General features: G+C 38.9%; 1 protein-coding gene across 1 annotated transcript; it reads left to right on the top strand.

The window, feature by feature from the left end:
* The first annotated feature begins 10,258 nt into the window (after window positions 1-10,258).
* LOC118913535 (olfactory receptor 4F6-like) lies at window positions 10,259-11,195 on the top strand. The gene is given in 3 exon segments (XM_036887587.2): window positions 10,259-10,277; window positions 10,280-10,492; window positions 10,495-11,195. Coding segments are annotated over 3 exon segments (933 nt in total).
* Window positions 11,196-24,777: the final 13,582 nt, after the last annotated feature.

Raw genomic sequence — 24,777 nt, 5'->3', positions numbered from 1 at the left:
ACTGTTGAGATACTAAATGGAGATTTACATGCACAGCAACCTTTATTCCTCACAACAATTCTAGGGAGCAGGCACTGTCACTTCCCCCACTTGAGAAGTGAAAAAAGGAAGGAAAACTTGGAGAAGTAAAATGACTTCTCCTTCCTTTTGCCTGAAGTTTCCCTGTTACTGAATTATACTCTTTTAAGTGTTGTAAAAGGTAGGATATGAGATGCAGTCTTGCTTCTAATGGACAGTACAATTTAAGCTGTGTGTGTCTTAGGTTAAAGAGATAAAATCTAGAATGCTTTGATGGAATATCCATGATAGATCCTTGGTGAGTTGCTATTTTATGACTATCCTGGCGAGGAGTGGGGGCAGAAATGGTTGGCAGAGAAACGGGGAAGAGACGTTGATTTTGCAGCCTTGGCCAGGGAGGTCATCTTGCATTATGCATCCTTGTTTCTCAGATTGCCACAGGAAGCCTCAGGCTTCTCTATAATCTAGGAACATTTCTGGTCATGGGATTTTAAAGCACATGTTCCCAAGTGCTTAGTACTATGGTACAAAATAAACTATCTGGGCAGAGTTTTCTATTTTCCTCAACCCATGTCTGGGGGAAGGGCAATGGGCATCTATGACACTCTGGGGATTTCAGTTGGCATTCAGAGTATAAAACCCTGTGAGGTAGGTTTTGTTATCACTACTTCACAAATGAGGAAGATTTAGATTAGAAGTCACATACTGTGGAAGTGATCAAGTTGCTGTTAAAACCAAGTTCTGTACAATCCTCAGTCAAAATTTTTGTTTGCAAGTAACAGAAACAAGACAGGAGTTATTTTCACGCAGAGGTGTTTTATGAAACCCAAGAGCAGACCACCAGGGGCTGGAACAAGAATGGGAGTGAACGGCATAAGGAACTAAAGCCATTTTCTCTTCTAATCCCCTGAGGTCAAGCAGTCTCTCACTTGTAATTCCTATGTTCCACTCCCATCGCTACATCACGTTCGTTTAAGTGGACAACAGAGTCTGACCAGCAGTTGTGAATCCTAAATTTCAGATTTCTAGGAGTGAATCTGATTGGCTGGGAGCAGTCGGGACCAACGAGGTGCAGGGCCCTTTCTGTGGTGAGTCCCACATCTCTTCCTCCTCTGCTTCCTCAGGGCCTTTGCTCTAGCAATTACTCCCCCTCTCTCTTACATCATCAATCCATCCTCTCTGTTGTTTTCTTTATACCTGTTTTCAAGTAGGGCCACATCTCTCCTGTGCTTACAAACACAAAACAAATAAAACGGATCCTTCAAATCTACTTTACTTCAAATTACAGATTCATCTCTGAATTCGTATCCTGTGCCTCTTGTACCAAATTTGCACGAACTTGGTGGCTTAAAAAAACCCAGAAATTAATTTTCTCACATTCCTGGAGGCCTGAAGTCGGAAACAGTTTCACTGGGCTGAAATCAAGGGGTCAGCAGGGCTTCACTCCATCCAGGAGTTTTAGGGGGAAATCTTTCCTTGCCACCTCTTGCCGATTCTGATGGCTGTAAGTGTTCCTCAGCCTGGGGCAGCATTGTTCCAATTTCTCTCTCTGTGGTTGCATTGCCTCCTCTTTTATTGTCTGTCTCAAATCTCTGCTCCTTGTCTCTTATAAAGACTCCACTTATTACTGCATGTATGGCCCACTCAGATAATCCAGGAAAATATTTCCATCTCTAGACCCCTAATTTAATCATATCTACAAAGTGCCCCCCAATTCTTTCTTCCTCCCATGTAAGGTAACACCCACAGGTTCCATGGATGAAGAAGATGTGGGCATCTTTTGGAGTGAGGAACTTTTTAGCCTGCCCTCATCTCTGTCTCCTAAGTCACAGGCTAAAACCTTAAGTATGACAGTCTTGTTGTGATATGCCTGCTTGCTGCTTTTAGTGAATGCTTTCCTTGATACTAAACCAGTATTTTTCTTTTTTGATTTTGGGAGTGTCTTTGACTAGAGTTATAGCAATGCAGATGCTTAAATATTGTTGAACTCAGTATTTATTTAGGAGGAAGGGATAAACACTGTGAATTTGCTTGGATTAGAACAGAATGTTCACTTACTAAGTGAACCAACTGAATGGACTTCAGTGTTGCTGATAACTTTGTTTTTTTAAAAATTCTCTTTGCCTCTGTCACTCTCATGATTTTCCTCCTTTTCTCTCTAGCAGCTCCTCAGTGTTCTGTGTCACTATTTCTTCTTAATATTCTTTGAAGGTTTTTGTTCCTCTGATTATTCCCTAAATTCTGGCATTCCTTAGTGCTCTGTCTCAAGCCTACTTTTTTTTTTCATTTAAAATATTCTCCTTGGGTGATTTTATCTTCTTCCTTGACATCATCTAAAATGTGTACTTGTGACACCAGAATCTATATGAAGTCTGTATATTTCTGCTGAGCTGCAGCCATATATTTTATATCCAGTCATCTACTGGACTTTGCCACTTGGATGTCTAATAACCGAAACCCAAACTCTCTCAAGTTGAACTTGTCACTTTCTTCTTCAAAAACCAGCTTCTATACCACCGCTCCATCTTAGTGGATGGCACCACACTACTGTTCATCCAGTTAAAATATCTTCTTCATTACCTCTTCATTCCAGCAGTTAGTAAGTATAATTTCTAACTCCTAAATATTTTTTTGGGTGTATTCAATTATTTCATTATTCTATGTCACTTTCCTGAAATAGGAAACAGTCTTCTATTGGATTTTTCTGTGATTAGTATGATTCCTTTCTATCCATTTTCCACCCAGCCACCAAGTACTCTTTTGAAAGCAAAGATCTCATTGTGTCACTTGCTGCTTAAACCTTCAATGCCTCCCCATTGCCTTCACAATGAAGTTTAAACTCATTAATGTGGCTTTGTGGCCTTTGTTTAGTTTTTAGCCTTCTGTTTTGCACTCTTACCTTTCACCTTTATGCTTCTTAAAATTGGAAACCACTGGAGGATTTCAAGAAGAGAAATGACAAGAGGCACTTTCAATCTAGACATATCACCCTGACATGGCCTTGGGGAGTAGATTTAAGGGGGTAAGAGTAGGAAAATGGAAACCAGTTGGGAATGTCTTTGACTAGAGTTATAGCAATGCAGATGCTCAAATATTGTTGAACTCAGGATTTATTTAGGAGGAAGGGATAAATACTGTGAATTTGCTTGGATTAGAACAGAATGTTCACTTACTAAGTGAACCAACTGGCAATAGGAACTAAATAGAAAATGGGCTTTTTCTGAAACTCCATTGATTCCTTAGGGCCACAATTAATAATCACAGCTGCCATATATACTTAATAATAGTTGTTCATCCTTGCTTTATAAGGCATTATTAGGTGGAATATTTGGAATCTAAAATGGACAGATATTAGTATGGGTTTTCATAGGCATTATATGAATGATGGTCACAAATGTTTTCAGCTATAAATGAAGGTTTTTATAAGTGAAACCTTCCCTGTATTGATTCATTCATTTTGTAAGCATAGGCTTTGAATATCTTTTGGTTGGTAAAGAGTTAGAATAATATTTGCTATAACTAAAATACTTATCTAGGCATTCAACGTTTTAGAACATGCCTACACACACTACTCAATAAACAGGCAGAGAATCAATTTTAAAAAAGTAAAAATAAGACAGTCAAAAGCTCAGGCTGCAGGCCCTGCTGAGTAAAAATGTGTCCCATTTACCACAAACATTCCAGTCTCATTTCTCTGATGTGCTTAAGAAGGAGAAATATTTTTTAACTTCCCAATTTTAACTTTTTAATTTAAAAATTATAATTATTTTTATATTGAGGTATATACAATAAAATGCATGAACTTTAGTGTACAGCTTGATGGATTTTGACATGTGTATACCCTCATATAGCCATTGCCCTGATCAAGGTATCAAACATTTTCACTAATTTCTTTTTCTGTAAGAAGCAGAAGTTAAAATTTTCCCTAGGTTCTCCTCCCCAAGTATTCTCTCTCGAGTCCTCAGATGGGAAGTTCTCAAATAATGAGTGTAGACCCTTTATTCTGATGGCCATGCTGCAGCCTTTCTTCTGCTTCGAGGTCAGAGGCTATTCTGTGGCACATGGCTGTCTGCTTGAGTCACTGCCTGCCTCTCCCAAGCTGTTCATCTCTGAGTTACCCACATGTCCCTGCTTGAAACTCTGCAGGTCTTCTCTGGACTGTTGGCCTTTTGCTTATTTTATGTTTCTCCTTTCCACATAAGAGTTTTGGGTTTAATTTCACAGGTCTTTATTGTATATCACAGTCCTTACCATTTCCAGAGAGCACAGGGACATGCAGGAACACGGGGGTGGTACTGGGAGGAGTAGAGGCCTTGTTGGCGATTGGTTATGCAGCCCTTGCTCTATCCCTGGAATTATACCTGTTCTAACACCAGGCCTTGCTGCTTAGTCTGGCTCACTCCGCCAGACGTGTTCTGCTTTCACAGTGACTTTCTCCCAGGTATCCCAGACTGCCCTCCTTTGAGCAATTTGGTTCATCAGACAGTTCTGTGTATGTCTGATCTCACTGGTTGATGGTGAGAAGTTTCTTTCCCACAGGACTTCTAGGCTCCTTTCAAATAAAGTAATATGGCTGTGTCTCTGCCTCAATGTTCTTGAATATCCTTTAACAGTGGGGAGGCTGGTCCATCCGGTGCACAGAAGACTACAGAAAGTCATGTGGCTTAATCAAGTCACATATATAGTATCAGTATATAAACTCTTTCAGAAAATTAAAATTATTACAAGTCTGTTGAATCTAAGACAAAATTAGGAGTGGAAGCAAGTTGATGCTCCTTTGAATTAGTAAAAGTTCTAGCAACAGCAGCAACTAGAGCCCTGTAAGGCCTACATCAGGTCCCCATAAGCAAGTTGTTTCTAATGGAGACAGCCAGTCAGCACAGCTCCGAATGCGTAACTATGGAGTTTTTGCTTGATTGAAAAACATGGCTACAATATTCTGCAACTCGTCTTGCGAAGAGGTAGTGTCTGTTTCCCCAGCCTTAGATCTGGCCTGGTCTTTTGCTTGCATTGACCAGTGGAATGTGGCAAAGGTGATGTTGCATGAATTTCAGAACTTATGAATAGCTTGCTGTGCAGTGTCTGCCTGTGCCCTGTTGCAGCGCCCCCCACCCCTGTCTTCAGAAGCTTGGGCAAGACTATGGAATGATAAAAGACCCTTTGGAGAGACAGAGGCCCAGCTAATGACCAGCATTAAGGCCCCAGAAACGTGAATGAGACCATCTTAAATCCTCCAACCCCAGCCAAGCTCCCAGATAACTAAACCCTCATGGGAAAGCCCAGATGAGCCCAGCAGAACTGCCCAGCTGAGTTTAGCCCTAATTGTACACTTATGAGCAAGTAAAATGATACCAATTTAAGCTATTGTATTATACAGTAGTAGGTAACAGGTATACAGTGCTCTGTATAATCATAGCTCATCAGTGGCCACACTATTGACTCTTGTATATTTTTGATGTAAAGATATAAAATACAACCAAAGTAGATTTTCCATGTTGTTGTTATTTCTTTTTAAGAAGCTTACATAGGGGAGATTAAAACATTAGTGATTGATTTGCCTCACCCCAGCTCCACTAGCATTTTGAGTTCATTGCTTTGCGCTGCTGTTATAACACCCTCTTCATCTTTCCACATCACACACGTAATAAAGAATGAACTGTTAATGGGGCATCTGTAAATCTTATTACCTCCCAGTCATGTCTTCTAATGGGACACGGATCACATTCTAGTGCCACATTGGAGGCCTTTCTTCTCTCCCTTCCTATGCAGACGATAAGCATTATTTTCCTTGTTGGAAGGTATGTATTTCATTCTTATGGGTTTTTTTTTTGCCTTCACAAATAAAAACATAGGTAGAAAAAAACCCCCATAATTTTCACAAAAAATCCCTAGTCTCCCTTCCTCCTTCCCCTCAAGTGACCTTTTACCAGCTCTTCCCTTTGGTTGTTGTGGCCAAATTTATGTGGTCCTTGGAAACAACTCCCTTGGCTAAATATACTCAGGAAGGCAGTCCCAGGTCTTTACAGTAGCATTTAAGTAACTTTGCAGTGCTGCTAATTAGCTGCTTTTTCTGCTGTCATGGTATTGCCTATGGCTCTTTATGTCAGATGAAAATAACATTGCAAAGGCTAGAGCTCTGCACTGGGGGCTCTCTAGCCTCATGATAGTTTTGACTTTGGTCCAGGTAGGGTAGATGGATGGAAACAATCTTTGATGCAGATCAGAACTTCAAGCAGAAACACACAAGACAGTGAGAAGGGGAATCTAATCAACTAGAAGAAACGAATCAGTTCTGTTATTCAATAGGGAGATTGCAGCAGATAAACTCACAACCACATTTAGAAGTCAGTAGGATGAGTGGAGTCAAATCATGACTTGATTACCATGTTGGAGAAGTTATTCTAGTGACATTTGCACAGATGTCTTGAATGTTGGTCTCCTGGCAAAGACTAAAATAAGAGCAGAGGAGTTGAGTATAGTGGGAGTAAAATGTGAAGAATTTTGGACAGTGCTGAAGAAACAAGCTTTGCTATATTATGATTTCCTGCACCATTGACTGGATGCAAAGGTTGGACCATTATAGCAAAAGAGGAATGGTGTAATGAAATAACCTGGATTGTATGGAAGGCAAGGGTCAAACATTAATTCTTTATTAATTGCCACCAACTTGTTCCTTAACTTCAGCAGTGCTATTTTTTCTCTCTGACCTTTGGTTTCCCTAACTCTAAAATAAAAGGACCATACAGACACTAGGAAATTTCTTTCAGTCCTAGCAACACCAGTCTTCAACAAGGCTTTGCTGCATTGATAGCAGTGAAAACCATCATTCTGGGAGCACAGAGTTTTAGTGCGCATTCCCGCACATCTTTCTACTATTCTGTCCTGAGCTCCTTCTACCCATTTGTAGAAGAGCAAACTAGTGGAGAAACCTCTAGGATGATCAGATCGAGATGTTCCTCTGAGAATTTTGTAATTTTTCAGTATTTCTAATTTAAACTCAACCTTGCTAGTAGTTTCAGACTACTAGGAACTAGAGGATTACAAATCTTTATCTGAGTGACCCCAAACATTGATCTACTTAAAAAAAAAACAACTCTAGAACTGTCAGCCTTGCTTGAATTGGTGGTAAGCCCATATTGTACAGGATTTGTTTCCTACCTGTGTTGGCCAGCACAAGAATGAGCACACCTGGGGAGAGAAGAAAGTCAAATGGTCACTAGGTGACCTCGGAGGTATCCCTCATTTCTTATATTCTATATTTAGTGGTGGGATATGGGCAGAGGTCGAAACTGTGTGTTAAAGTTGAGGGATTCAGGACACTACAAAGGTATCCTGGAATTGAGTGGCTGATTATCAGTTTTCATTTTGCAGTAGTGAGTTAGTAGCCAGGTTCACTTCACCTTCACTGAAAAGATCAGATTTAAACTATTGTTCTGTCCTTGTTTAAAATGAAAGATGTTTGGTGGAGACTGACATACAGTATGACATCTGAGACCCCGAGTTTAGTAGGCATAGATCATGAAAGGCTGGCTGGGAAGCACTGCCACCATCAGTGTACAGTCCTGGTTCCCAACTTTTTACCAACATTAGGAACTATCTAAATTTTTAAATCTTTGCTAATCAAAAAAAAAATATTTTTTTTGAAGATAAAATCAGGTCTTGTGTAAAAATTAAAAGGGCTTAGAAATAAGTGGAACTTGGAAGCATTGCTAGAATAACTTTCAACTTCCAGTAGAGAAATTTAGAATTCAATAATTTGCTTGCATAACTTATATCCATGACAATCCCTGTGAAAGGAATCTAACTGATTCCAAGCTGAGTTGCTTTATATTAATGTGAATATCATTTATGCCATTATCAAGAAAAAGTCTAGAAGAGAGATTTTCAAGACATATTCCAAAGACTTTACTTATAGTGACTTGAGAATTAAATAGTGGTTATTCTTAGTGTTTTTGGTTTGGTTGCCACAATATAATAAAAACATATCTTCACCTAGTATTTGTAAAAGAAGAGTATCCAAGAAGACTTCATGAAGCAAGGAGTTGTGCAGAGTGGGCTGTTGAGGAACGGAAAGCATTAGAGAGCTGTAATGAAGGCAAGGGCCTGTGGGCCAGGTGGAGAATGTGGCAGGAAGCCATGAGCGGGAATATTTGAGTGTGTGTATGAGGGAAGGGCAAGTACCGCTGAGTGCACGTCCAGGGAAGAGCACGTAGATTAGCTCAGAGTGTACTGGGAAGTACTTAGAGGGATGCAGTAACAAAGCTAGTGACTATCCCAGGAGGAGTAGCTTTGATTTTTGCTTTACTCTGGGAGATACATTATAAATATATCTTTGGAAACTTTCAATCTCTATACTTACAAGTTGTGTACTTTTTCATATCCACCTACATTGACCTTTTGTGACAGTGAAATTGATATATGTCCAGTGCAAAAATTTAAGATAGTAGGTAAGAGCATAAAATGAAACATAAAAGATTCTTCTTCCTGCATAATTTTCTCAACCCCACTCCTTCGAGCTAATTATAGTTAACATTTGTGTGTGTGTGTTTGTGTGTGTGTGTAGCAACCTAGGCATTTCTATTTACTGTTTTACATATGTAAATTTTTAATATAGTTTAAAAAAATCAAGATGGGATAAGATGAGCACAAGATACTCCCCTGTTTCTTCCTATTTTGTCTTTTTGTATATTTAAGTTTCCTTTAGCATTACAAATGGTTGCAGAGAATTCCATGGGAGGGATCTAACAGAAATTATTTAACTAGTCCTTTATTTCTACACATTTATGTTATTTTCAGGCTCTACTATTATAAGCAACAATGCTTCACTAAACATCTCTATATCTCTTTAAACTGAGGCATTATTTATATATAACATTATATTAGATTCAGGTGTACAACATAATGATTCAATATCTGTACACAATGAAATGATCCCCACAATCAGTCTTGATATAGTCTGTCACCACACAAAGTTACAATTTCTTTTTCTTGTGATGTGAACTCTTGAGATTTACTCTCTTGGGAAGTTTCAAATATGTAATACATTATTATTGACTATAGTCACCATGCTGTATGTTACATCCATAACTCACTTATTTTATAACTTACTTATTTTTACAACTGGAATTTTGTACCTTCTGACCCGCTTTACCTGTTTTGCCAGCTCCAAATTCCCTCCCCTCTGGCAACCACCACCGTGTGTCTTTTCTTTATCCACTTTGTGCATGTGCACACATACATAAATCCAGATACTTTTTCCTTTAGAAATAGAATAGCTGAATTAGAGTGTATGAACATGTAACATTTTGGAAGGTATTACCAAACTGGTAAATGTTTTATCACTTTACTCTCTCACCACCAGTCAGTGTTTCCACATATCCCTTCAAATCCTGAATTTTGTCAAATGTTTAAATCTCTGCCACTCTGATAAGAAAAACTAGTGTCTTGCTATTTTAGTATGCATTTATTTAACTCAGAACAGGTTAAGTATTTTTATATATAAGTAAACAGAGCCATGAGTAAAGAATGTTATTTCCACTCTTAACACTTTCTCGTCTACTTGGAATTCATGACTCATCATTGTCATTCTGGTCCCGCATTGTTTCCTCTCCCCACCCCTAGCCAGAGTCTCCTCCACAGAACCCATAACTGTCACTTTCTCTGGCATGTATTCTTCCCCCAAGGGCTGCTGAGTGCCATGATCTGACATCCTCTACTCCTATCATCCCTTCCTTCCTCTAAATAACTCATCTGGTCTTCCTACTTGACAGATATGAGAAATAGACATCTTAGATCTTAAAAAAACACTTAAATGGATTTTGAAAGAACTTGTCAATGTGATCATAGATATAGTATCAATATACTGAGAGATGTCCAAATTATGAAATCTACTGTCACTTAATAACTTCATATAATTAATTTATAAAAAACCTTTTAATTTATAGTCATATGTGAGATATGACTATGAAGTAATGACAGTTAAAAATACAACAGATCTACCCACCCAAAGTAAAAGGATCCTATTCTATCCAATATACTTTGGCAATGAAATGTACAACAGAGGAATATGAATTGCTTTGTGACTGAAATGGTTTCCAAAAGCATACTTTCAGCCTTTGTCTAGTTTTTTGATAACTACTGAATTGTCCAAGATTAAGATTGGTGCTCTTTCTCTTAAATCAGTTTCTCCTTACACTTCTCTTTCAGGTGGCCCCAAGAGTTGACACTGCTGACAGAGGGAATGGATGAAGCCAATCATTCTGTGTGTCTGAGTTTGTGTTCCTGGGACTCTCCAATTCATGGGAGACTGAACTCCTGCTCTTCCTCCTTTCCTCTGTATTCTATGTGGCAAGCCTGATGGGAAACCTCCTCATTGTGCTAACTGTGACCACTGATCCTCATTTACAGTCCCCCATGTACTTTCTGCTGGCCAACCTTTCCATCATCGACTTGATATTTTGTTCTTCTACAGCCCCCAGATGATTTACGATCTTTTCAGGAATCATAAAGCCATCTCTTTTGGGGGCTGTATAGTTCAGATCGTCTTTATCCATGCAGTTGGGGGCACTGAGATGCTGCTGCTCATCACCATGTCCTTTGACAGGTATGTGGTCATCTGTAAGCCTCTCCACTACCTGACCATCATGAGTCCAAGAAGGTGCATTTTACTTCTCATTGTTTCCTGGATTATTGGCCTTATTCTCTCTGTGACTCAGTTGACTTTTGTTATTGACTTGCCTTTCTGTGGTCCCAATGAATTAGACAGTTTTTTTTGTGATCTTCCTCGGTTTATCAAGCTTGCCTGCATAGAGACTTACACTTTGGGATTCATGGTTACTGCCAATAGTGGCTTTGTTTCTGTGGCCTCCTTTTTAATTCTGATCATCTCTTACATGTTTATTTTGGTGACTGTACAGAAAATATCTTTGGGCAGTATATCCAAGGCCCTGTCCACTCTGTCAGCTCACGTCACTGTGGTGGTCTTGCTCTTTGGGCCATTAATCTTTTTCTATGTGTGGCCATTTCCCACAGCACATCTGGATAAATTCCTTGCCATCTTTGATGCAGTTATCACTCCTTTTCTAAATCCAGTCATCTATACTTTTAGGAATTAAGAGATGCAGGTGGCCATGAAGAGACTATGCACTCAATTTGTGACTTATAATAAAATCTTTTAAATATACTGAAGATGTATATAAAGGCAAAGTATAGTAGAATTTCAGATGGCTATGAACTAATTAAGGTATGTTAAATTTAACCAGAATGTTACTTGTCTACTAGCATGAGTTGTGTCCTTTCTTTCCTCTCCAAACTGAACTGTGATGTCACTCTCTGGACTCTGCTTATGTAAGAGACTGACCAACTAAAGGTCATGGCCATCTTATCTCACCAATGGTCTGATCTCTATATAGTGCCAAACACAACTAATACAAATGCTAAACAATCCCTTTTAAAAGTTTATATGTGGCTTACTGTCCAATTTCTATTCTTCCCATGTTAAATTGATTATTTTACTTTAAACATAAATATTAATTTTTCCTTTATTTGATTTGTATTATTCTACAGCTTTTCTGCTTTCTATCTTTTCAGCTGATTATCTGTTAGCTTCCCTCATTGTTATATTACTAATCTGGCTTTTTCAGGGTCCAGTAAAGAGACAGAAGCAATCCCAGTTTTTTGAACAAGAGACCCCAGGAATGGTAAATAAAAAGAAGAGATCAGAATTATTAAAACTAAAAAAAAAAACTGTTAAAAGCTTGGAGGAAGGGCCTGTGGAGTTGAAACTCAAATATTTGAGGAGGAGATGCTGCTAAGCTTATGCTAGAGGCTCTGAGCTTAGAGGAGGACCTGTGGGGCAGTGACACAGGCCCTGAGGAAGGAGCGCTCCTGGTTAACATAGGTGTTCCTGCAGTGGGCGTGATGTTAGAAAAAGTTGCTGCCTTGGAAAAAATCTGAGGTTGCTGAGGTGAGGAGTGTGGTTGGGAGAGGCTCACAGGCACAGTGAGCCAAGAGAAAGTACACAGGCAATAAATGGGAAGGAGAAATTGAGTCCTGCCTTCCTCCTTCAGACTTGCAGTCTCCCTCTCATGCCCTCTAATGGCAGAGCTGGCAAAAAAGAAGTTAGTTTGCAGAGCCCCACCTCCTGCATTATATAGAGTGTAAGTAAGTACCTGATAGTGGAAAGATAATAGCTAATAGAGCATATCCAGTTACTTAGAAAATTAGTAAAATTCAATTAGCATCATAGTTTTTGAATTTTAAAGTAAATTATAAATCATCTCACAGAGCTTTCCTATTTTAGAGTCTCAGGTGCTGGAAAATTAACTAATTACCTCAAGATCATAAATAAATGGAAGATCCAAATGTAGAACCTAGGTTGACAGATTCCTGGTACTTTGCTGTCTTCTGTCATTTTAACTCGTATTTCTTCAGTTGCTAAGTCTCATGTCTCCACCAGACTTAATATTTTACTGACACCTGCCATTATATTATTCATGTTATATCTTGAATGCCTATTTTGTCAGATAGCAGAGTTTTGACAAATGTTCATGAATGACTTTCAGTGAATAAATCTATTCAGCCTGATTTTACATTTCTTATTCTGATCCTATTATTTTGTGAAATAGCGCTTTTATTTGGAATAATTTTAGATTTACACAGACATTGCAAAGATAGTCCAGAGAGTCCTTATATACCTTCACCCAGTTTCAGTTTCTTCTAACATTATCTTATATTTTCATGGTATATTTGTCAAAACTGAGAAATTGACCCTGGTATATTACTATTAACTCAACACTATGCTTTCTTTAGATTTCACCAGTTTTTCCATTAATGTCCTTTTTCTAGTCCAGAGTACAATCTAGGGTGCTGCATTACATTAAATTATCATGTCTTGTTAGTCTCCTCTTGTTTGTGAGTTTCTCAGTATTCCCTTGTTTATCACAGCTGTGAGAACTCAGAGAAGTACTGGTGAGGTATTTTTAGAAAGTCTCTCAATTTGGGTTTAAGTTTTTACACATGATCTGGGGTTCTGGGTTTTTGTAAAATCTACTACAGAAGAGATGGGAAAAAAGCAGTAGAGTAGGAAGGCAAGGTGGAAACCCCTCCCATGTGCACAATAAGGAAGCAACTATAGCAGGTACAACTAACCCCGAGAATGACCTGAGGCCTGCAGAGAAGACGACCTACACCCGGTGAGGAAGAGAAGCCCACACAAAAAAGGGTGAAGTGGCAAAGCCACAATCAATTAGGACTCCAGCCTTTCCACCTTCTCAGCCCACAGGCGGAAGGAAGAGGAACAGAGCAGAGTGGGGCAGGGATAGGTGCTCAGGAACTCTGCACACCTGGCCCTGGAGATCTGCTCTGGGAGCATGAGTTCACATTGCATTGGGTTCCGGTGATTAGCAGGGCTGGACACCAGAGACAGCTGGAATACTCTGGGAGGCTGAGACTCCAGCTGCTTGTGGAAGACAGGTGTGCTCCATCGGTCCTGCTGAGACCATAGAGAGGTGGTATTTTGAGAGATGTGCCAGCAGTGGGAAGGGTGCCAGAGGGGCCAGGGTTGATGGAGCTACCACCAAAGGAGAAAGGGCAGGTGGATGACACTTCCCCAGCCCTCCCTCAGCCCAACAGGTTGAGCACTAGTGGGAGCCCCAGGCTCTCCATTCCCCCTTGCTGGTGGCTCACCCCTGAGGTGCTTCCCTGTGCACTGGCCCTCCCACCCGCTCAGCTCAGCCATGTCAGACTCTGCTGCCGGGGAGGTAGAGGGAGGTTTTCCCAGCTTTCTTGGCCTTATCCCAGCTCAACTGGGGAGGTACCTTTGGAAGACAGCTACAACTGGTTCTCCCTCCTCTTCAGCAGTTCAGCCCAGAGCCATGCATTTACATGCCCACATGCCCTGCCATCACATTCTATGCTGTCACATGCTTGCATGCCCAACCCATTAACCAGTGCCGTCATCACTGCAAGGCAGGCAGAGGGTGGCCCTGTTCACAGTGATCCCAGCAGAAGCCACTGCTCTGATCAGAACGGGCCCACTAAGGCAAACTGCTAAGCCTAATAATGAGATAAACCACTGCCAGCAGACAGACAGGTGACCCTGACCATTGACCACCAACAGTAACTGGGGCTTCACAGCAAAGGAGAACCAGGCACTGGAGAGGAAATATTCCTAAGCTTCTGGGTACCACAGGATGTCTTCATAAAGCAATTACTCTCTAGAACAGGAAGGATAGAGATCCATCAAATACAAAAGAAGAAACACAGAAACCCTGACAAAATGAGGAGGCAAAGGTGTCTGTGCCTAAGAAAACTACAGGATAAGACACCAGAAAGAGGGCTAAATGAAATGAGATCACTGATCTTCGTGATAAAGATTTCAAAGTAAAAGTCATATATATGCTCACTGATCTTCAGAAAAGTATTGAAGATCTCAGGTAGGACTTCAACAAAGACATACTTCAACAAAGAGCTGAAAAAGAACCACTCAGAGCAGAAGAATACAGTAACTGAAATGAAACATACAATGGAGAGAATGAGTAATAGACTGAGATCAGGAACACAATGAAGCTGAGGAACAGAGAGAAAAAGGATCTCTAGGAATGAAAGAATGATAAGACAGCTGTGTGAACAATCCAAATGAAACAATTTTGCACAATAGGGGTACTAGAAGGAGAAGAGAGAGACAAAGGGATAGAAAGTCCCTTTGAGGAAATATTTGTTGAAAACTTCCCAATCTAGGGAAGGAATAGACACTCAGGTCATGGAAGTGCAGAGAGCCTCCCCAAAAAAAGGAACCCTAGGAAGACAACACCAAGATATATAATAATTAAAATGGTAAGGATTAAAGAGAAGTAGAGAGTACTGAAAGCAGCCAGTGAGAGAAAAAAGATTACTTATAAGGGAAGCCCCATCAGGCTGTCAGAAGACTTCTCAGCAGAAATTTCTCAGGCCAGGAGTGGCATGAAATATTTAATGTACTGAAACAGAAGTACCTTCAACCAAGAATCCTCTACTCAGGAAGATTATCAAATTTGAAGCAGGGATTAAACAATTTCTAGATAAATGAAGGTTCAAAGAATTTATAACAACAAAACCAGCCCTACAGGATATCTCAAAGTGCTCCTAAAGCTAAATAGTTTTCACCAGTGAAAATAAACCCACAGTAAAAGTAGTACACCAATTAATTACCAAGCAAGTGTAAAACGAAAACAAACAAAAGTAGCAAAACCAACTATACACAAAATGAATCATGGGATACACAAAAAGTGCAGATTATGATATTTAATACAAAAAGTGTGAGAAGAAAAAATAAGAAAAGTACTTCTAGACTGTGTTTGAAACAGAGCAATCAGCAACATGTTGTAGATTTTTATTTAGTAAGGAAACTATCCTTGAACCTTTGGTAACCAAAAACCTAAAGTCTATAATAGACACACAAAAAATTAATAAAGAGAAATCCAATTACAACACTAAAGAAAACCATCAAATAACAAGAGAAGAGTATAAGAGGGGAAAAAGGAATAGAGAGGAACTTTAAAAACAAACAGAAAACAATTAATAAAATACTAATATGTATATACCTATCAATAATTACCTTAAATGTAAACAGACTAAACGCACCAATCAAAAGACATAGAGTTACAGAATGTATAAAAAAACAACACCCATCTATATGCTCCCTACAAGAGACTCATTTCAGACCCAAAGACATACACAGACTAAAAATGAAGGGATGGAAGAAGATATTTCATGCACATAATAGGGAGAAGAAAGCAGGAGTAGCAGTATTTGTATCAGACAAAATATATTTCAAAACAAAGGAAGTAACAAGAGACAAAGAAGGGCATTACATAATGATAATGAGATCAGTCCAACAAGAGGATATAACCATTATAAATATCTATTCATCCAACATAGGAACACCTAAATATGTAAAACAAATACTAACAGAATTAAAGGGGGAAACAGATTGCAGCACATTCACCTTAGGAGAGTTTAACACACCACTCATATCAATAGACAGATGAATGAAAAATAAAATAAATAAGGAAACACAGGCACTGAACAATACATTAGATCAATGGACTTAACAGATACCTACAAAACACTCCACCCAAAAGCAGCAGGATACACATTTTTTTTGTCAGATGTTCATGGAATGTTCTCCAGAACAGATCACATAGTAGGCCAGAAGAAGAAACTCCATAAATTCAAAAAAATTGAAATTGTATCAAGCAGCTTCTCAGACCACAATGGTATGAAACTAGAAATAAATTACACAAAGGAAACAAAAAAGCCCACAAACACATGCAGGCTAAAAAACATGCTTCTAAATAAGCAAAGGATCAATTACTGAATTAAAACAGAAGTCAAGTAATACATGGAGCCATGTGAAGACAACCCCCCACCCAAAAAAAAACAGCAGTCCAGTATTTGTAGGACACTGAAAAGGCTGTTCTAATAGGGGAGTACATAGCAATACAGACCCATCTCAATAAATAAGAACAATCCCAAATAAAGTTTAAACTCACAATTAAAGAAACTAGAAAAAGAAGAACAAATGAGGCCCAAAGATAGTAGAAGGAGGGACATAATAAAGATCAAAGCAGGAATAAATAGCATAGAGGTGCATAAAACAATAGAAAAAAATAAATGAAAGCAAGAGTTGGTTCTTTGAGAAAATAAACAAAATAGATAAACTCCTAGCTAGACTTTATCAAGAAAAGAAGAGAGTACACACATAAACAAAATCAGAAATGAAGAAGGAATAGTCACAATGGACAGCACAGAAATACAAAGAATTATTAGAGAATACTCTGAAAAACTAAATGCCGATAAACTGGACAACCTACAAGAAACGGAAAAATTCTAGAAAGGCACAACTTTCCAAGACTGACCCTGGAAGAAACAGAAAATCTAAACAGACCAATTACCAGCAATTAAACTGAATTGGTAATAAAAAACTCCTAACAAATAAAATCCTGGGACCAGACGGCTTCACAGTTGAATTCTACCAAACATTTAAAGAAGAGCTACTGTCTATCCTTTTTTCTTAATTTTTAAAAATTTTGCTATCAGTAATCTACAGTTACATGAGCAACATTATGATTACTAGGCTCTCCCTATTATCAAGTCCCCACCACATACCCCATTACCGCAGTAAAGTCACTGTTCATCAGCGCAGTAAGATGCTCTAGAATCACTACTTGTCTTCTCTGTGTTATACTGCCTTCCCGGTGTCTCCACACCCTACTTTATACACGTTAATTCTAACGCCCCTTTTCTCCCCTTATCCCTCCCTTCCCACCCATCATCCGCAGTCCCTTTCCCTTTTGTAAGTGTTAGCCCATTCTTGGGTTCTGTGAGTCTGCTGCTGTTTTGTTCCTTCAGTTTTTCCTTTGTTCATATACTCCACATATGAGTGATATCATTTGGTACTTGTCTTTCTCCACCTGGCTTATTTCACTGAGCACAATGCCTCTAGCTCCATCCATGTTGTTGCAAATGGTAGGATTTGTTTTCTTCTTATGGCTGAATAATATTCCATCGTGTATATGTCTCACACCTTCTTTATTCATTCATCTACTGTTGGACACTTAGGTTGCTTCCATTTCTTGGCTACTGTAAATAGTGCTGTGATAAACATAGGGGTGCATATGTCTTTTTCAAACTGGGCTGCTGCATTCTTACGGTATATTCCTAGGAGTGGAATTCCTGGGTCAAATGGTATTTCTATTTTGAGTTTTTTTGAGGAACTTCTATACTGCTTTCCACAATGGTTGAACTAATTTACATTCCCACCACTAGTGTAGGAGGGTTCCCCTTTCTCCACATCCTTGCCAACATTTGTTGTTGTTTGCCTTTTGGATGGCGGCCATTCTTACTTGTGTGAGGTGATATATCATTGTGGTTTTCTTTTGCATTTCTCTGATGATTAGTGATGTGGAGCATCTTTTCATGTGCCTGTTGGAAATCTAAATTTCTTCTTTGGAGAAGTGTCTGTTCAGCTCCTCTGGCCATTTTAGAATTGGATTATTTTCCTTTTGTTTGTTGAGGTGCACGAGCTCTTTATATATTTTGGATGTCAACCCTTTATTGGATATGTCATTTATGAACATATTCTCCCATACTGTAGGATGCCTTTTTGTTCTATTGATGGTGTCCTTTTCTGTACAGAAGCTTTTCAGTTTGATATAGTCCCACTTTTTCATTTTTGCTTTTGTTTCCCTTGCCCAGGGACATATGTTCATGAAGAAGTTGCTCATGGTTACGTCCAAGAGATTTTTGTTCATGTTTTTTTCTACGAGTTTTATGGTATCATGACTTACATTCAGGTCTTTGATCCACTTCGAATTTACTTTTGTGTATGGGGTTAGACAATGATCCAGTTTCATTCTCTTACATGTAGCTGTCCAGTTTTTCCAACACAAGCTGTTGAAGAGGCTGTCATTTCCCCATTGTATGTCCATGGCTCCTTTATCATATATTAATTGACCATATATGTTTGGTTAGTATCTGGACCATCCATTCTGTTTCACTGTTCTGTGGGTCTGTTCTTGTGCCAGTACCAAATTGTCTTGATTACTGTGGCTTTGTAATAGAGCTTGAAGTTGGGAAGCGAGATGCCCCCTCCTGCTTTATTCTTCCTTCTCAGGATTGATTTGGCTCTTCAGGGTCTTTGGAAGTTCCATATGAATTTTAGAGCTATTTGTTCCAGTTTGTTGAAAAATGCCGTTGTCTTTTGATAGGGATTGCATTGAATCTGTAGATTGCTTTAGGCAGGATGGCCATTTTGACAATATTAATTCTTCCTACCCAAGAGCATGGGATGAGTTTCCATTTGTTAGTGTCCTCTTTAATTTCTCTCATGAGTGTCTTGTAGTTTTCAGGGTATAGGTTTTTCAATTCCTTGGTTATGTTTATTCATAGGTATTCTGTTTGATGCAATTGTGAATGGAATTGTTTTCCTGATTTCTCTTTCTGCTTGTTCATCATAAGTGTATAGGAATGGAAGAGATTACTGTGTATTAATTTTGTATCCCACAATTTTGCTGAATTTAGATATTAGTTCTAGTAGTTTTGGAGTGGATTCTTTTCTTTTTTTTTGAGAGGGCATCTCTGATATTTATTTATCAAATGGTTGTTAAGAACAATAAAATTCTGTATAGGGGACTCAGTGCATAGTCATTAATCAACCCCAAGCCTATATCTCAACAGTCTCCAATCTTCTGAAGCATAACAAACAAGTTCTTACATGGTGAACAAGGTCTTACATAATGAATAAGTTCTTACATGGTGAACAGTGCAAGGGCAGTCATGTCATAGAAACTTTCGGTTTTGATCATACATCATAAACTATAAACAATCAAGTCAGATATGATTGTTTGATTTTTATACTTGATTTATATGTGAATCCCACATTTCTCCCTTATTATTATTATTATTTTAAATAAAATGCTAAAGTGGTAGGTCGATGCAAGATAAAGGTAGAAAACATAATTTTGTGCTGTAAGAGGGCAAATGTAGATGATTAGGTGTGTGCCTATAGACTAAGTATTAATACAAGCTAGACAAGGGCAACAAAACACAACGGATGCAGAAGATTTCTCTCAAAACGGGGAGGGGGTGAGGTTCTAAGCCTCACCTCTGTTGATCCCCAATTTCTCTCCTGATGGCCCCCATGCGACTGTGCCTGTCTTAGGTTGTTCTTCCCTTGAGGAATCATACCCGTCTCTGGCTAACCAGTCATCTTCGGGGGCCATACAGGGAAATGTAAAGTTGGTAAGTGAGAGAGAAGCAATATTCTTTGAAAAGGTTAGCTTTTTACTTCTTTGCATATTTATGCCCTGTGGCTTCTATGCCCAGCATTTGTCTTGAGGTATCTTTACCACTTGGAAGAATTATGATACTCTGTAAATTTGATATGAGGCACGAATTCTATTTAAGGGTTGTAATTAGGAAGGAAGAAGAAAAGCTATAGAAGCAGTAGGTGGCAGAAAACATGGGAAGATTGATTATTTCTTTGACATATCTTCTTGTAGAGTAACTTCAGCATGTATAGGTTTTAAGCTACTACTTAAATTGCGCACACACATTAACATAATAGGAGTATAGTTACATAACCAAAGCATACCTGTAATTACCAGCCATCTCCAGTGTAACCAAGAAAACCAGTTAGGCACCTTAGGCATTTGTGAAAACTTATCTATGATATGGTGGATATTGTCCAACTGAACGTGAACAGCCTGAGAGAAATCAGACAAATTAAAACAACCCATTCCTGGGGAATGTTCACATCCCATATGTTCTTTTAAAAGTAGATAGTCTATAGTCGTAAGATTTTTGAGCGCTGCAACTTGCACTTCTCCTAATTCTTGGTTGAGTTTCGACAGTATAGATCCAGTCAAATTTGTTGTTTTACTGTACGCACAGGCCAGCTTAGATATCTCCTTCTTCATTCCCATGGGAAGTCCAGGAACCAGTGGGATGAATGCAGCTACAACTGCAAAAGCACCAGGATCTTTGTTGAAGTTTTTTGGTGATCATCTTCTGGAATGACTCTTCCAGAGAGTGCTGATGTTGGAAGTTCTTTTTTATATCGTATCTTAGTTCGTTTTCAGGTTAGCGCAATTAGGCTTTGATCCTCTGTATAAACACAAACAGACCCTTTGCCTACACTTTTATATGCCCTTTATACCCTTGTGTAGAACTCGTTGGAGGTTACCACACAGGAACTGCCCTTTTTTTTTTTTTGGTATCACTAATCTACACTTACATGATGAATATTATGTTTACTAGGCTCTTCCCTATACCAGGTCCCCCCTATAAACCCCTTTACAGTCACTGTCCATCAACATAGCAAAATGTTGTAGAATCCCTATTTGCCTTCTCTGTGTTGTACAGCCCTCCCTTTTCTCCTACTCCCCCATGCATGCTAATCTTAATACCCCCCTACTTCTCCCCCCCCTTATCCCTCCCGACCCACTCATCCTCCCCAGTCCCTTTCCCTTTGGTACCTGTTAGTCCATTCTTGAGTTCTGTGATTCAGCTGCTGTTTTGTTCCTTCAGTTTTTCCTTTGTTCTTATATTCCGCAGATAAGTGAAATCATTTGGTAGTTCTCTTTCTCCGCTTGGCTTGTTTCACTGAGCATAATACCCTCCAGCTCCATCCATGCTGCTGCAAATGGTTGGATTTGCCCTTTTCTTATGGCTGAGTAGTATTCCATTGTGTAGATGTACCACACCTTCTTTATCCATTCATCTATAGATGGACATTTAGGTTGCTTCCAATTCTTGGCTATTGTAAATAGTGCTGCGATAAACATAGGGGTGCACTGATCTTTCTCATACTTGATTGCTGCATTCTTAGGGTAAATTCCTAGGAGTGCAATTCCTTGGTCAAATGGTAGGTCTGTTTTGAGCATTTTGATGTACCTCCATACTGCTTTCCACAATGGTTGAACTAACTTACATTCCCACCAGCAGTGTAGGAGGGTTCCCCTTTATCCACAGCCTCGCCAACATTTGTTGTTCTCTGTCTTTTGGATGGCAGCCATCCTTACTGGTGTGAGGTGATACCTCATTGTAGTTTTAATTTGCATTTCTCTGATAATTAGCGATGTGGAGCATCTTTTCATGTGTCTGTTGGCCATCTGTATTTCTTTTTTGGAGAACTGTCTGTTCAGTTCCTCTGCCCATTTTTTAATTGGGTTATTTGTTTTTTGTTTGTTGAGGCGAGTGAGCTCTTTATATATTCTGTACGTCAAGCCTTTATCGGATGTGTCATTTTCAAATATATTCTCCCATACTGTAGGGTTCCTTTTTGTTCTATTGATGGTGTCTTTTGCTGTACAGATGGTTTTCAGCTTAATATAGTCCCACTTGTTCATTTTTGCTGTTGTTTTCCTTGCCTGGGGAGATATGTTCAAGAAGAGGTCACTCAGGTTTATGTCTAAGAGGTTTTTGCCTATGTTTTCTTCCAAGAGTTTAATGGTTTCATGACTTACATTCAGGTCTTTGATCCATTTTGAGTTTACTTTTGTATATGGGGTTAGACAATGGTCCAGTTTCATTCTCCTACATGTAGCTGTCCAGTTTTGCCAGCACCATCTGTTGAAGAGACTGTCATTTCGCCATTGTATGTCCATGGCTCCTTTATCAAATATTAATTGACCATATATGTCTGGGTTAATGTCTGGATTCTCTAGTCTGTTCCATTGGTCTGTGGCTCTGCTCTTGTGCCAGTACCAAATTGTCTTGATTACTATGGCTTAATAGTAGAGCTTGATCTTGGCGAGTGAGATCCCCCCTACTTTATTCTTCTTTCTCAGGATTGCTTTGGATATTCGGGGTCTTTGGTGCTTCCATATGAATTTTTGAATTATTTGTTCCAGTTCATTGAAGAATGTTGCTGGTAGTTTCATAGGGATTGCAGCAAATCTGTATATTGCTTTGGGCAGGATGGCCATTTTGAAGATATTAATTCTCCTAGCCACGAGCATGGGATGAGTTACCATCTGTTAGTGTCCCCTTTAATTTCTCTTAAGAGTGATTTGTAGTTTTCAGAGTATAAGTCTTTCACTTCCTTGGTTAGGCTTATTCCTAGGTATTTTATTTTTTTGGTGCAATTGTGAATGGAGTTGTTTTCCCAATTTCTCTTTCTGTTGGTTCATTGTTAGTGTATAGGAAAGCCACAGATTTCTGTGTGTTGATTTTGTATCCTGCAACTTTGCTGTATTCCGATATCAGTTCTAGTAGTTTTGGGGCTGAGTCTTTAGGGTTTTTTATGTACAGTATCTTGTCATCTGCAAATAGTGACAGTTTAACTTCTTCTTTACCAATCTGGATGCCTTGTATTTCTTTGTTTTGTCTGATTGCCGTGGCTAGGACCTCCAGTACTATGCTAAATAACAGTGGAGAGAGTGGGCATCCCTGTCTAGTTCCCGATCTCAGAGGAAATGCTTTCAGCTTCTTGATGCTCAATATAATGTTGGCTGTGGGTTTATCATATATGGCCTTTATTATGTTGAGGTACTTGCCCTCTATTCCCATTTTGCTGAGAGTTTTTAACATGAATGGATGTTGAACTCTGCCAAATGCTTTTTCAGCATCTATGGAGATAATCATGTGGTTTTTCTTTTTCTTTTTGTTGATGTGGTGGATGATGTTGATGGACTTTTGAATGTTGTACCATCCTTGCATCCCTGGGATGAATCCCACTTGGTCATGGTGTAAGATCCTTTTGATGTATTTTTGAATTCGGTTTGCTAATAGTTTTTTGAGTATTTTTGCATTTACGTTCATCAGTGATATTGGTCTGTAGTTTTCTTTTTTGGTGGGGTCTTTGCCTGGTTTTGGTATTAGGGTGATGTCAGCTTCATAGAATGAGTTTGGGAGTATCCCTTCCTCCTCTATTTTTTGGAAAACTCTAAGGAGAATGGGTATTATGTCTTCCCTGTATGTCTGATAAAATCCGAGGTATATCCATCTGGCCCGGGGGTTTTGTTCTTTGGTAGTTTTTTGATTACCGCTTCAATTTCGTTGCTGGTAATTGGTCTGTTTAGATTTTTTGTTTGTTTTTGGGTCAATCGTGGAAGGTTGTATTTTTCTAGGAAGTTGTCCATTTCTCCTAGGTTTCCCAGCTTGTTAGCATATAGGTTTTCATAGTACTCTCTAATAATTCTTTGTAATTCTGTGGGGTCCGTCGTGATTTTTACTTTCTCGTTTCTGATGCTGTTGATTTGTGTTGACTCTCTTTTCTTCTTAATAAGTCTGGCTAGAGGCTTATCTATTTTGTTTATTTTCTCGAAGAACCAGCTCTTGGTTTCATTGATTTTTGCTATTGTTTTATTCTTCTCAATTTTATTTATTTCTTCTCTGATCTTTATTATGTCCCTCCTTCTGCTGACCTTAGGCCTCATTTGTTCTTCTTTTTCCAATTTCGATAATTGTGACATTAGATCATTCATTTGGGATTGTTCTTCCTTTTTTAAATACGCTTGGATTGCTATATACTTTCCCCTTAAGACTGCTTTTGCTGCGTCCCACAGAAGTTGGGGCTTAGTGTTGTTGTTGTCATTTGTTTCCATATATTGCTGGATCTCCATTTTGATTTGGTCATTGATCCATTGATTATTTAGGAGCGTGTTGTTAAGCCTCCATGTGTTTGTGAGCCTCTTTGCTTTCTTTGTACAGTTTATTTCTAGTTTTATGCCTTTGTGGTCTGAAAAGTTGGTTGGTAGGATTTCAATCTTTTGGAATTTTCTGAGGCTCTTTTTGTGGCCTAGTATGTGGTCTATTCTGGAGAATGTTCCATGTGCACTTGAGAAGAATGTATATCCCGCTGCTTTTGGATGTAGAGTTCTATAGATGTCTATTAGGTCCATCTGCTGTACTGTGTTGTTCAGTGCTTCCATGTCCTTACTTATTTTCTGCCCAGTGGATCTATCCTTTGGGTGAGTGGTGTATTGAAGTCTCCTAGAATGAATGCATTGCAGTCTATTTCCCCCTTTAGTTCTCTTAGTATTTGTTTCACATATGGTGGTGCTCCTGTGTTGGGTGCATATATATTTAGAATGGTTATATCCTCTTGTTGGACTGAGCCCTTTATCATTATGTAGTGTCCTTCTTTATCTCTTGTTACTTTCTTTGTTTTGAAGTCTATTTTGTCTGATATTAGTACTGCAACCCCTGCTTTCTTCTCGCTGTTGTTTGCCTGAAATATATTTTTCCATCCCTTGACTTTTAGTCTGTACATGT

This window comes from Manis pentadactyla, chromosome 11 (assembly GCF_030020395.1).
Source record: "Manis pentadactyla isolate mManPen7 chromosome 11, mManPen7.hap1, whole genome shotgun sequence".
Lineage (NCBI taxonomy): Eukaryota > Metazoa > Chordata > Mammalia > Pholidota > Manidae > Manis > Manis pentadactyla.
The sequence above is the reverse complement of the archived record's forward strand: the minus strand, read 5'-3'. Positions and strand labels throughout refer to the sequence as shown.